The sequence below is a fragment of the Anser cygnoides genome, chromosome 5 (genome assembly GCF_040182565.1).
Source record: "Anser cygnoides isolate HZ-2024a breed goose chromosome 5, Taihu_goose_T2T_genome, whole genome shotgun sequence".
NCBI lineage: Eukaryota > Metazoa > Chordata > Aves > Anseriformes > Anatidae > Anser > Anser cygnoides.
In genome coordinates this window covers 9,511,640-9,526,612 of record NC_089877.1, presented here as the reverse complement: position 1 = coordinate 9,526,612, position 14,973 = coordinate 9,511,640, and the positions used below count along the sequence as shown (strand labels likewise).

Below are 14,973 nucleotides of genomic sequence, written 5' to 3'. Positions count from 1 at the left end.
AATGTCACCTAAAGAACTGTTACTATTTAGTTTGTAAAGGCAAGCTAACAGGTAACAAGCAATGTGGATAGGCAGGGAAATAAAATGAGTTATGTGCTAGCTTCTCTGCTCCCCAAATACTCTTTGCTTTCTACTTAAGAAAAAGTTGGCAGTCTTACAAAAAAACTTATTAAGCACTGTGAAGTCCTGTACCAGCAATTTATGTGGAATGTACTCTTAAGCACCTTCTGCTCACGAAGTCTGGATGTGTTTATAGTATGTAATGACAATTGTATAACTAATAATGCAGATGTGTAATCAACAGCCATCTGAACAATAAAAATCCTGCTTCAATCTTCTAATTGCTGGAAACCATTTTGTTAGTTATAAACTATAAATGCACACCCAGCTAATGAACTTGTAGTCAACATATCTAGTTGATATGTTGACTACTTCTGAGCAGGAACGGGAGTCAACTCACATCTGTGTGCTAATTTTCTCAACACCTTATTTATTATTTTTTTTTTTTTAAAAAGTCTCTGGAAGCATTGCAAGTTGATCAAATCAATTCCACTCAGGGGTATGCAAAAAAAAACAACACACCAACCACACAACCAACAAGCAAGATCTCATCAGTTCTATGTTTTGAGTGAGCATCAAGATGTTGCATGAACAAGCTTGTCTAAAAACCCTTCAAAACATCTATTTTGAGCCTTACATGTCATAAAAGCAACGTGCATTACAACTGTATTTATAAGCAAAGCCCAACATGCCTGTTGCAGATGTGAAGCAGTGTGAATAAGAGCTCCCATGCACATTTTGTTTTAAACACAACTTGGGAAAAAAACTCAAATCAAAAACATATCGGTCTCCACAATTCTAGCTGTACCTGGTGCCAGAACCATAAATTTAAATTAATCCCAAAATCTTGTTGTTCATCACGGTAGAGAAGTATTAAAATGACTTCCTCACCACCCCCTTCATTCTACTGAAATTTATTACATCATCTGGCTGGGATGTGGTCAAGTCCCAAACTTTGTTTTACTGCTTATCTTATGTTTAGGACATTGTTCATAACCACCTTTTAAACAGCCAGTATTTCCTCAGTTCTCATTATGCAATCAGTATGAAGCTGTGCTCACCACAATGACTTTATCTTACCTATATTTGCATTCTGAAAGGATATATAAGAGGATTTAATTTCTCACCTCTGTTTTTAACTAGCAATGCTGTTTCAAGGAATTACTCTTTCTTTGAGCTTTCCTGATGAAGAAAGCCTCTGCAATGTTATCTGCTCCTTCCACGAGTGGTCCTGAAAGTTTATACATGCAGTTACCATTTCCTTCTTCTCAAGTCTTCTGAAAATGCTCCAACAATAACCATGTCAACACATAACAGCTAAGGAGAGATCTAACTGAGAAGAACGTTTGTATTAGTTTGCCTAAATATCAAAGACTACAGAGAGCAAAAATACATGTATAAAACCATAAACTTGTGGTAATACTGAAATATTTTTAGGAACAAATTTGATAAAAGCTTTTAGATCACATAACCCAGTTCTCTGCTACCAAAGGAAAACTTGTGATTAAACAACAGCAACAACCACCACCTGTGAAGAACCTTCTTCCGCAGCATACTTCATGCTGCCTAAAGTACTGGATTGCAAGATGCTTGCTGAATTCAGACAGACGTTTAACTCCACTGTAACTGGACTTCTTCCTCTAGTTCCAATCAGCTTGGGGAAGTTTATGTATACACCTCCACTTACATAGACCAAATACACCAGAAAGATGTTGCGAAGGGTGGGCAGGCTGTCAGGGTTGCAATGTAACTATAAACCTACTTGTCTTAGCGTAATCATTTATCAAAACATACAGCATGAAGTAATATTTGTCAAAATTAATTCTGACTCACGAAGTAGTACATTTTTCAATTCATGTAATGCTTTTAGTTATAACTCAGTTTATTCCAAGTTATTAACATAATTATCCTATTTACAAATGAATTCAAAACTGAAATACAAAACAGGAACATTTACAACCAAGGAAAAGGTTAGAAACACAGGCTAAACTTTAAGATATAATACATCATTAAAACCCTTTTTGTAAAGATTTTTCTGTCTCCTGGCACTACGCTGGTATTACCTATCCACAATAAAAATGTTACCTAAGAGTAAAATAGCATCCTAATGCTCAACATGAATACACTTCAATATTAATGTCTTTCACATGCTTCCAAATGAAAAACCATGGTAACACTACGAAACTGCAATGAAAATTTAGCGGGTCCAAAGAATTTTTCTAGTTTTGTATGACAAAATTATTGCAAAATTAAGACTGAGTATAGGTGAGCAATGTAGAGTCATTTCAAAAAGTTACAGTACCTCTGATTGCCTTTAAGACTTGCACTGTATGAAGTATTATTCTATTAGTCATACACACAGGGAAAAGCTCAAAGGCTATGGTGTAAGATATCCCATGCACTTCTCCATTCACAACTTGAAATAAAATTTCATATTCACTTGTTAATATACCAAGAATATTTGTAAGCTTTCAAGCAGGAGACAAATGAATTTATTGGGTTTTAGAATCCAACAAAATCCTCCTATTTCCAATAACTGGATTTTTTTTTTTAAAGTTCTTTATTACTGAGACATCTTTAACACAAAATAATTCACAAGAGGGAAAGCAAAGTCACTCTGTTCTCACTTGCCTTACATTGATCCTGCATGAATTACGGATGAAGCTAAATCCTATTTTTTTTCTTGCAAACATGAAGCAGAATATTTTTTGATGTCCTTGATTTAGCACCAAGTGCTACATTTCCTTCAGAAAGGCTTCTAGCAAGGTTTCTTGACACATCCCGTTCTTCCTTCCAACTCCTTCTTCCAATTCCTAGTGAAGAAAATGTTATTACAAATAGGTCAAATTGTGCTTATGTTCATTGGATGAATGTCTCATACCTTGATGTCTTTTTCAGAGCATGCCTAAACTTTTGCACACACTTCTTGCCCTTATTGAAAGCCTATTTTTGATATGAGAAGTGTAATCACTCAGCTCAGTAAAGCAGTGTGCTAATTACCTATTACGTCCAACAATAGGACTCTCAACTGACACATGAGATGTTATAAAAATGGCACAGCAGTCTATCTAAAAATGTAGAGATATATTAAAGTTTTATTAATCCTGATTATGTACAGAGCACTACCAAAAAATGAATATTACATCATTGAAGAAACTTTTTTTTTTAATTCAATTTGAATGTCACTCTTCCTGTTAGGGATTTTATGTTTCACTCTTCTCCTATAATGTATACTTTTGAAAATAAGATGTATTTTATGATCAGTTAAACTTCAAAAATTAAAGATCTACTCTCTATTTTAGAATTTGGTACGTCACTACATGTTTTTAGTAGTACCAATGTAGAGAGCGATTTTGCTAAGCTTATAACCCAGTCTTTAGTAGAAGAAATTGATACTAATATAACCGTGAATGTACTTTGCCAAATAAGTAACTATTGGTTAGGCAAAGCTTAGCATCAGATTTACACTTTTTATAAACATTACTCTAATACAGCGACAATTTTCCATGAATCAACACTAGTACGTATTCATCTATACTTTTTCCTCTCACATTGGTTCTTACACAAAAGCACATATGTACTGTAAAACTGGTGTACCATCAGTGAGAAAAGTCACGTGATTGGTCTACTGCAGGTGCCAAGCAACTTAGCATCAAGATAGCATCAAGAACTCTGAAAGGCACAAACTTGAAGTTTTGAAGAGCTTTGCGCCCCTTAGCTGAGAAGTTGGTGTTTTTTAAAAAAATTGTTACAGTACACTTATATACCTCAAGCACATGTCATGTACTTAGTCACACAATTGTTATAAATTTCCACAGAATACCATCTGATAGTTCCAAACAAGTTCAGAAGTAATTCTGAAATATTGCTTTATTTTTTTTTCTTCAAATACTGTGTTGACCCAAAGTAGTGTTAAAGTATACTGAGTAAATCTCAAAAAACCCACAAGTCTCTTTAAAACCAAATCCATGCTGCGTTATAAAAAGCAGCAAACAGTTGAAAACAGGTATGAAAACATTTAAAGGGTTTCGTTTCTTGATAAATTACAATTGGCAAAGAAAATCGGTACCAGATAAATATCTCAACAAGCACACAATTTTGCTCCAAGTCCTCAATTCCTGGGACAAGGTGTTCCTCACCAAGCTTGTAATAATAATGAGTTTTGATTAGGTGCTATCCAGATAATTGATTAGACAATATTCAGAATTTTAAGTGAACGGATTTACTATTCAAACCAATGGTTTAGAGGAATCATGCTGTTAAAATGCCCAAACCATAAGTATTAACCCGAATTTTGGACCTCCTGTACAAACATAATTGCCAACACAGGGTCACATATTCAAATTTTGACACTTACCTGCCATTTTGGGTACTCGCAAAACTCGACTGCTTATCACAATCTCCTGTCGAACACTTTTTGTAGGAACTTCTTCTTTCAGACTACCTAACCCAGTGTTTGACGTAGAACTTGAAAAACAGCCAGAAAAAAAGTTTGACATCAGTCAAGTGATCAGCAATTCCACAGAAATGTAGATGTTGCAATATGCAAAATACATCAAATTATATTAGCCAGTATTAGTCATTCACAACTAAGAAAGCAATGAATGAACTCATTTCTCTATGATGTATATATATATTCTCCATCCCACCCCTTCTTTTTTGGAAGACTGCAGAAGGCAGGTTGATGGTCATTGCACACTAACTTACGTATGTATGAAATCCTTGAAATGACCAAGTTGGTTTCATCGAAAAAGTCAGTTTTTTTTTTTTTTTTAAAGTCACTACGGTATTTTTCTACAAGCTCCAACAGAGTTGGACTGGGTGGCTTCGCAGCAGACGATACTTTTCAGCTAAGCTGCAAAAAGTTGTTATAGCTTCAAAATCACTAAGAAAAACATCCTTGTATTTTATACCCTTTCATGTGACGCACTGATGATCTGCACTGAAAAATATGAACCTATCAGTCATCTCACAGCCTTATGCACCTCCCTTGCTTACTTCTCTCATTTCACTCTGGGAGTAAGCCTCATAAACAAGCTAATTCTATTTATGTCCAAGTTTCTATGCTTTTCCCATCCCCCTAATATATTCTATTATCTCACTTTGCAGTCCTCTAACTTCTTCTAGTTTTCCTAATAGTTTTCTGCCTAACCAAAAATACATAGCAAGCAGCAAAGACATGCCTGTCTTGTATGAGTCCTAAAATACAGTCTTTGATGCTTTTTTGAAGAGAACTTATGCTTATAAGAATATAATGCTATTTGGTAAAAGCAGACTCTGTATGATGACAGACTGTCTCCTCTCTCCTAACAGTAGGACCATATCCAATTATATTTACAGCATAAAAAGTGTCTGATATTTATATTTTTATTCTAACGTTAGTAGGACACGAATGCCTGGAGTGAACTACTTTAAAACAAGGAAAGCACCAAAGACCCACAGGGTAAGAAAAGTAAAGAACAGGAAGTGAAAAAAGGCATCCTCTGTGAAGTCACAAGCATCTTTTTCTCCTTCACAAGTAAGGAAATTTCATTCCCTCTTACTTCCTCATAAACAGTGATACAAAGCTACCAAGAATTGACGTTTCTTCCATGGCCTGTGACATACCTACGCTACTTGTTTCTAATAGTCTTAAAACATTCTTTACAAGACCTATTATGTGGCAGCTCCACTCACTGAGCAGCAACATGTGAGTTGTACTATGATTTATTTAAAAAAAAGGTATCTATTTTTGACTTTGAAACCAAAAAAGGACCTCTTTCATCAGTACTGACCTGATTGTTAGCGTATTCGAGTGTAAACTAAGTCAAAACTAATTAAAAACAGAACAACGAACAACCAAAAAGTAGTACAACTCCATTTATCGTCTGCTCAGTTCTAGCTTTTCTACTGCTCCTTACAAATGCCTTTCAGGTCTTTCAGGATCTAAATAGAGAAGTGACAAAATGGGAATTTTTCTAAGAGCACATCACAAAAGAGAAGTCATAATAACTGGGACTGTAAATGAATTATCAGAAAAATAAAGGCACCGGCTACACAAATGTTGTCAAACATTTTCTGTACTTTCTGTTTTGGTAGTCAAATGCCTTCCATCAAAAGCCTAACATTTTCAAGTTACATCTTCAGTTGATAATGGAATTTCTTTTTCAGAATTGTATATCTTCCCTTTCTGAATAGGCAGTAAATATGGAAGACAATGTTCATTTGTACTTGTTCAATTACAATAACAGAGCCCCTAAACCAAAAGAAAGCTTACGACATTCTACTCAGCTTGCCAAGAAGGAAAGAAGCATCTGAATTGTTGAACATACGAGTCAAAACATCTTGTATGTCGGTTCAGGTGACTTGTGTAACAAGTTTTCAGATTTGAAACATAAAACTGAAGTAAGAACATGAGAAATGAATACAAACTGATTTACATGGGATTGGCACAGTTAGTTTAACCTTACCTTAATACCTTTCGCTTTCTCTCAGCAGCAGAAGTCATTGCCATATATGAGGGCTTCTCAAGTACTGAGGTAGGATTTTTGCTTTTCAAGGAAGAAAGACCAAGTCTGAAATCAAATGATTATATTTAGTAAAATCTGCTATGGACCTAAGTCAGATAAAATTGCCTCTTTTTAAAAAAAAAACAACAAACTTTGTCATCGGTAACACTGATTTCAAATAATGGCAGAACTGAATCTGATACATGTTATAGTTCAAGGTTTGACTTTCAAAATAATAGTAGGTGTTACAAGTTCAATTAACATCAATGACAAAAACTACCTCTTTGAAAATAAACAGAATTAAAGTGTTTGGAAAATAGAAATGAGACAAGACGTCGGAAAGGACTGTTACCCAATCAATGGAAAATACCTTTGCAGAATGCTACTGCTGCATGGCTGTAACTGCTTTACAGATGAGTCAACAGAAGCTTCGTTTGTTTCGCCTGTCCTTTCATAGAGAATTACTGTTGAGTCCATGTCAGCTTCATCACACTCTGGGATAACATCACATGTCAAGTCCATAACACTGGCCTTTTTCAGCTGCCTATTGGTATTGCATTCATTTGCTTCCTGAGGGCTTGAAAGGTGTAAACCTTGCTTTACCACAGTCTGTATACTGCAGCTTTGTACTGGTCTTCTGCAAGATTCTGGCGTATAGATGATGGGGCGAACCTCCTTGCTTAGAGAATCCTCCAGATGAGGGAGGCTGTAGCACTTGGATGCAGCAGGACTTGGAGTTGTGACCGGAGAGTCCATTAGCTTCCGCCTAGTTCTCTTCTGTTGCGGTACTTCAAGTTCCACCAGTTGTGTATTTTCCTTCTTTTCTTGTGATGGTGTACCAGAAGTTGTACCTGTGCAACACAGTCAACAGTGGTTAGCACCTTTACCTATGTTTACTACCTAAATCCTGCTTTTTCCCTCCTGTTCGCTTCTGAAATACATTTATTAGATATGAACACGTTATTGAAAATACTGTTTATTAAAGGTTGGACTAACTAGATGATCTTACAGGTCTTTTCCAACCCGAATGATTCTATGATTCTATTCATTTACACATTAATTTGATCATATAACTTCCATTATTTCTTTTGCAGCATTGTCCAGATGGCAGCATTTGTTCTGTGGCACTCAGAATATTATAAATATGCATAGACTGATATAGTTAATCCCAGAGATGATATAAGTCATCACAACTAAGATATGAGATATTACAACAGGGAACGGAAGAGTAAGAGTATTGAAAATGATCACATTATCATGACAACTCTTAAATTAAGATGGTACCATCACAGTAATCTACAGCTGTCTCCTCATCATGTCCATTTTTTTTTTTTCCTAGCAAGTACCACACAGGAGAAAGAGAGACTGTTACAGAAGACTGAATAAGTTCAGAAGAGAAAAATAAAAATCCTTTGACAGTGCAAAGGAGACACTGTCTTACAAAATGGGAAGGCAGCAGTTGCCTGGATCACGTTAATCTTGATACATCAACTATGGAAAAAAAAACTATACGCTTAAAAAAACAACTAAAATATTCTAAAAGTAAGCTACGCAATACAGCAGCAATTGGCCATTGCCACAATTCATCCTGATTTATGTTTTATCTTGATGCATCATTTTTATTTTTAAGTAGGTGGCAATAAAAACCAATCTGCAAAGTAAGAGAGAAAAGGTCCTTTACATTCAGGCTTTCAGATTTCAGGAGAGTAATCTTAAAAATCACAGACCACTGTTCAAATGGGTAGGCTAGTGGTGACTTAAGTCAACCACCAGTAATTTAATGCAAAAAATTAAGGGAGGGAGGGAGATGGAGTCATCACAAACAAATCAAGGGTTGAAGTCTGTCAAAATTCATAGCGCTTCTATATTCAACTTGCTTTGCAAATGAAGAGAATAAGAAAAGGCTAGTATCCATAAACACTTCTATGGACTGGCCCCCTTTCAGCCTATAGCCACAGTATCATAGTTCCCCTTTCTGCATTGCCTACTGCTTACATTCTTAAGAGCAACTGCATTGTAAAAAGAACTCATGCTTTTACTATGCTGAAAGTTACTCAGGAATTAATTATGGTAATTCATATAACAGTGTCAATAAGTAATTATTTCTTCTTCAATTCCATACTCCTTTTGCTCCATAAGGAGAAAGTTAATTTTAACTCCTCCGAATGCTCAACTTTAGTTCTATCATTCACCTAACGTGGTATTTTAGCAGATCCATAAGAATCCTTTAAAGAGGAAAAAAAACCTTGAAAGTATTGTACCACCACCCCCAAGTATTAAAAGTATTAAGTATTAAAAGTATTGCATCCTCCTTGCTCAAGCTTGATTTCTTACAAAAGTAAATGCTCAAGTGATTTTATGCTTTCTCTGACTCGTTACCACTTCTCAGCACTGGTTACTAGTTTATTTTTGACCTCATTGCCTAGTTACAACGTAATTTGCTATAGACAAGAAGACTTAAGAATGACAATTTTCTAACCGGTGTCACATCATATGCTGTAGCAAAAAGAACCAAATAAGAGGCTCACTGAAGAAAAGCATTCAAAGGAAGGAAGACCCCCCCCCCCCCCCCCCCCTACATCTTCTCCTGGCCAAATCACTACACATACCATATGATGGACTCCTTGTGACCAGGCAAAGGAGATGATACCCAATAGAAGATATAAGTTAGAGTTGTGTAGAGTTGTGAGGAGATACAGAAGGATCTGAGGACTACCATGAAACTTAGATCTGTTCTGGGAAGATGGAATGGATAGTATCAAAGTGTGTAAAAGCAGCAAGTAAGTTAGATACTTGCATATAGGGCACAAACGTACTCTATATCGCTTTAGCTTTATTTTGTAGTGCAATCATGGAAAAATAAACATCCCACACTCAAGGGGTCAGTCTCAGATAAAGCATTTATACTACTATAGATCAACAAATACACAACACTATCTTATCCAACAATGAACAATCAACAAAAGCAGGTTAAGTTAAGCTTAACTCCTTATGGGAAAAGATGTATAGACAGTTACGCAAACAGTTACGGTTCTGTTAAATTGCTTTCAGCTTTGCAAAACAAGCAAGGAAAATTCAGGCCTCAGAAGACTTCCTGACAGTGACATGAAACAACCAAACCATGTGTACATATATGCACGTGTACATCCACATACGTTTCGTTTTGTTATATACAAACTACTTAAGGGATTTTTTTGTTAAGACATAAAACACATTTTTTTCATAAATTCTAACTCATCTCAGTCAAATTCACAGTCAACCTTCACCAGATGAAGTGCAGCAAAATGTTGAGACATTAGCTTCTTGTATTATGTGCATTAACCTATTTCGGAATATTCATGAGCAGTAAAAAAAAAAAAGGTCGTAGTGAAGTGCTAGAGTAGAATGCAGTTACATTTCATTCCACAACTACAGAACGTCGTTCTTACATGGACAGAACCTGCACATTCCCCAAATAACCAGCAACCACCTGAAATGCTACGAACTTAGGCTGATAACTCTGTTTTCCCTCCAAGACTCAGCAGGATTTATTGGAAACAAGTAAGAAACTCATTTATGAACTATTTTCAATACATACTCCTCTGTTACACTATCAATAACGCTAAGCTTCATTGTTTTGCTCACTCTTTAATTTTGGTTTTTCTGAGAGAGTGCAATATTCTTCTCCTATGTAAAAGGCAAACATACATTTCTTTAAAAAAATTGTCATCACCAGCAACAATTGAGACCACAGCTTTCTTGTATAACACTTTATATTCTTAAATAAAAGAAAAAGCTTTATCTAATGATTCTAATCTAGTCAATGAAATAACTATCCATTAAACATTTTAAGACACTTTAAAATATTAATTTATTCCGTTTTCCTTCTGCTTATATGCATTTGAAAGTGTGTGTTTCGGGAAAAATTAGAATTCTATTTGTTGTTGCATTATGACAGGGAGCTTCCAGTTTCAGAGTTTGCTTACTGTAAGACACTGAGGTTTTGCTAATGTCCTGAAGTTACTAAGAAGGAAGTCTGATGGAGGAACATTTTGGTGAGAGTGCCAAGTTTTAGAAGCTTCTCCAGGACCAAATACTGGAAGCATTTTAAAATTAACTGTAAATGCAAGCATTTAAACCATGAATGAGATAGGTAAAGAACATAAAAGTATTGCCAACATTAATAATTTGTTGAATTTCATCATAATGAGCTGCATTTCATACTGTAATACACATAGCATTTATAAAGAGACAATTGCAACAGTTCTATGTAGGGCAAACATAAGCTGTTAGTAAAAATCCAGACCTATTTTAAAAATCTTATTTCTGGAATGAAACTCTTAAGAACAAGTTCAAAAAAAAAAAAACAACCTGCTAGCTTTTCCTTCCAGTTAAGTAGTGGAAAGCATATAAAATATTCAAGAAATGTCCCTTCTCAAAGCTTTCTGTGAAAGCATTAGGTTGTTCCTAACACAGTAAACAAGTAAACTAAGACATCACGAGCAACATCATATTTAACTTAGTTCCACTTAAACCCATAAGTGTGTCATTAGTGTTTAAAAAAATACCTCCTCCTTTCCTAGCTCACTGTTTTACAGTACATAGATTCAAGCAATTGGGATCTAAAGTAAATATGATTATAGCAAGAAGAAATAAATAAACGTTAAAACCCACAAAATAAAGAAACGGCAGTGTTTCAGTTTCCGCCTTAATAAGTAAAGGTAATACTGAAGCTAGTGACTAATTTTAGGGGGATACTTAAATACCTGCCATTGAGAAGTTTAAATAAAATGGCATCTGACAACAATAGATGCTACAAACACAACAATCCTATAGATTTTAGATGACTTCAAATAGTCATTTCAACAGACGTTTCACCTTTAAAAAAAATCACTTTCAGCATTTTGTGAGTTTCCACTTTCTAATACCTTCAAAGTTCATTTAATATTATTAAAGAGTGATATTCTGAGGCATATGTTAAGATTTATAGACATAATTCTTATTTTAAGAAAATTTAGTACTGCAAGCGGACAAAAATAACCTGTCTTAAAACTACACTTTTGACCTCCAAAGAAAATCTCCAAACCTACTTCATAATAACACAGGGTGGTTATGTTCATGGTTTGTATTTGCTTCAAATTTTATGGCCAGTTCAATATATTCCATCAGATGATCCTCATGATTCACTGATACTAAGTTCACTCACTTCTTATCCAAAAGCAAATCCCTATGTACTTTGCAGAAAAATCTGCAGTTAACCTCACGAATTAGCGTAAAAGATAAATTTAGAAGTTGTATTTCCTTAGCTAGCACTTTCAGTTACAACTTTAAAAAGTAAGGATAATTCCCAATATATTTTAGAGAACAGATCACATACATATTTAATGATCTTTAATTTCAGGATGATTATTACAATGGATAATTGACAGAGATTTTCTTAGCTATCATTTTTTCTTACCAGATCCACTCAATTCAAAAACTGAAGTCATCCTCTACTGAGCAACAACCACCCAAACAGTATGAAGTTTGTTTTATTACCTGTTCCAAAGGAGTACTCAGAAGATTTATCATAAGAGAAACTGCAATATCAGATATTTACAGCAATGAGAGTTAACAGGAAAAGCAGCATTGGCATAAGCCACAGAGAAGAGTTCGTGACAAGACAACTGATAACGGCTAAGACTTGTCTTCTAGAACTGATGTTAATACATGTATAAGGGGATTATTTCTAGAAACAGCGCTAAATGGTCCATACTTGTTTCAATCAACATTTTTGGGTGACCAGCGATTAATCCCATTACTAATCGCATATTTTTATTCTAACGTCTGACTCATGGAATTCCACATTACAAATGAGGCCTAGTGAATCCTTTTCATTTATTTCATATTCACTGTGAAGGTGAATATGAACCTTCACACCCTGTGAAGGTGAGTTTAACAGCTTTGCAAAAAGCAACTGTCAACTGAAAAAGTTTAAAGTCGAGTCTGCATTCCAGTGGGTCCCAGTGGTCAGTACTATTTTATACAGCATGAGAAAAAACACTCAGTCATACAGTACAGTGTGAAAAAGCAGCTCAACATATGACAAATCTTTCCTATACACAAGAAGCACACATTTCCTATTATTAATCAAGTCATCTGCTACATAGAACTACACCCCAATTTTTCCTGCCATTCAAAATAAATTGACTTTACTTTCGGATGTTTGTCACTACAGAAAGTGATGGATGCCCTCCCCCCCCCTTTCTTCCTGTAAATCAATTCCATTCTCTCAATGCTAATGCACAGTAAGGCTTCCGGAAATGGGATGCCTGAAACAACGCCAAGAACTCTCCCATTCACAGAAATACTCGCAAAGAGCAGTCATATCTTTCCACCTATCAGCCCTTGCTCTCTGAATCCTGTACAGCTCTCAATTGAGCAACACCCCAAAAAACGGGCATAAACCTCGTTTTAAATTAACTTATGTTGTTTTCATAACTTGTGCTTCATTTGATGGTTGAGTTGTTCACAAGGTTGCACTTCTTAGGTGCAAAACACAACATTTCTAACATATAATTAAGGTTATAAAGATAGTATGGGTAAACACTTAAATAGGAACATACATTCACAAAACTGTTCAGAAAAATATCTATTAGAGTACAAAGCGTTGTTTAGATATTACTGAAACTTCACATTAAGGCTTCATAATGAAACTAAGCAAGAGGAGACGTTCTGAAATTGCCAAGTTTTCAGTCATGGTGTAAGAATGAGTTTGTTTTTTTTATTACATAAGAAAAACAAATTAAACTACCAAAGATGCATAACTACAAAACAATGTATAACACAACTATATTCAGTGGGATAAATATTTTTCAGTATTATTAAATTATTAAAATTGAACAAACTGAAATTTAAGATAATTCAAATGTTTCACATGAGATCAAATTTGAGGGTGTTTCATCTTGTTTTATTTCCTAAAATCCTGGGGTGGAGGAAGAAAAAAAACAGATAAGGGTAATCAGATATTTAGGATTAAGGTTGTTTCTTACATGTTTTACAAAACATTCCTTAAAGATATACAGTATGTTGGAATGAAAAGCTCCGTAGACCTGGGCAAAGCTTACAAGCTTTAACTAGTATTCTCCAAAAGATTTTTTTTTTTTTTAAAGCACAAAAATTGACTATCTTGCTAATTTGACCACAGAAACATAATTTTGAATGAATGGTCAGACAGTCTCAATCCTTTTCTCTCCCACTACTACTTTATAGTATTTAATACATTGGAAAGCTTTTCCACGTAAGAAAGTCTTTTAGAAAAACATTCATGCATCACTCAAATTCAGCTTTTCATAGCTTTTCTTCATCTACCAAAATGATTGAACTCCTTTGGACTTCTGGACACAGCGCTTACAAGCAGAAAAGTTATTTATTTAACCTAAAGTATTCTGATTTTTATGCGAAAACACTCAGTAACAGTTAACTTGCATTTGAACAATGTTATGATTTAATCTAAAAATTGCCAGCAAAAAGTTACTGTATCACTAAAAGCATAAGTTCCTGCAATTAGTGCCTCACCTTTCATGACATGCACCATTTAATAGTTTCCTCAAGTGCTGATGTTTGTGCATTTGTATTTTGCAAATCTATTTGAATGGATCTTACATAGATCCTTAGATACTTCAAAAAGTTATATAATGGACTAAGTTTACACTGAAGAATTGATATTGTCCACGTATATCTCATTCTGTAGAATGTACTTATTTCTGTGAGTAGCATCTCATTCATACAGAAAAATCTCTAGATATATTCTAGCAAATAGCCAATGTCTCAACGTAAGTTCAAGAGCAATTCATCACTTTTGTTACCAGCTGACCTAGTACACAGCACTTCCTCTTAAACTCTCTAGACTCATGACTCATAAGAATGAATAATTTCATTGATGCCTAGTAACTTTTCACCCCTTCTCCCCAAAATTGTATGGAAAATAAACTTTTGTCACAGGGTAACACAATTACACAGAACAGAAGACAAAAAAAATGACTGTTCTCAACTTATGTGAAAAGAATAAAATCACAAGAAATAATAGGAAAGTTTTGCTCTTTCCTGCTGCCAACCTGAAGTGCAATGCAATCGCTGTATGTGAAATACGGATTTTTTATATAAGAGAAAAATGACCACTGTGTAGCACTATTTTGTTTGGTCTTGGTGCAAAACATTACTTCCCAACATCTTGAACAAATTATAAAACATAAAATATCAACATGCTAAAGGTGTGAGAGGATCCGTATAAATCTTCCTTTTTATTTGTTCACTAAGATCTTAGGTCAGCTCTTGCTAACATTTGCCAAGCATACTTCTGAGATGACTTGAGGGCGAAGGAATTGGATTCCTGAATAATTTATTTCATCTTTAAAGGAAAAAAATTACTACATCCTTCCTACTTCTGATTAGGATGTTGCCCTTC

At 34.8% G+C, this 14,973-nt stretch overlaps 1 protein-coding gene across 1 annotated transcript in view; it reads right to left on the bottom strand.

Annotated features, from left to right (window-relative positions):
- Positions 1-1,921: 1,921 nt before the first annotated feature.
- The window catches only part of KIF18A (kinesin family member 18A), a 42,409-nt gene continuing 29,357 nt past the window's right edge, over positions 1,922-14,973 (bottom strand). Inside the window, exons 13-16 of the mRNA XM_013177767.3 lie at positions 6,919-7,399; positions 6,510-6,614; positions 4,418-4,527; positions 1,922-2,873 (exon numbers count right to left, since the gene is read on the bottom strand). Coding sequence (XP_013033221.1) covers positions 2,725-2,873; positions 4,418-4,527; positions 6,510-6,614; positions 6,919-7,399 — 845 coding nt within the window. The 3' untranslated portion in view covers positions 1,922-2,724. The remainder of the gene's footprint in view (positions 2,874-4,417; positions 4,528-6,509; positions 6,615-6,918; positions 7,400-14,973) is intronic.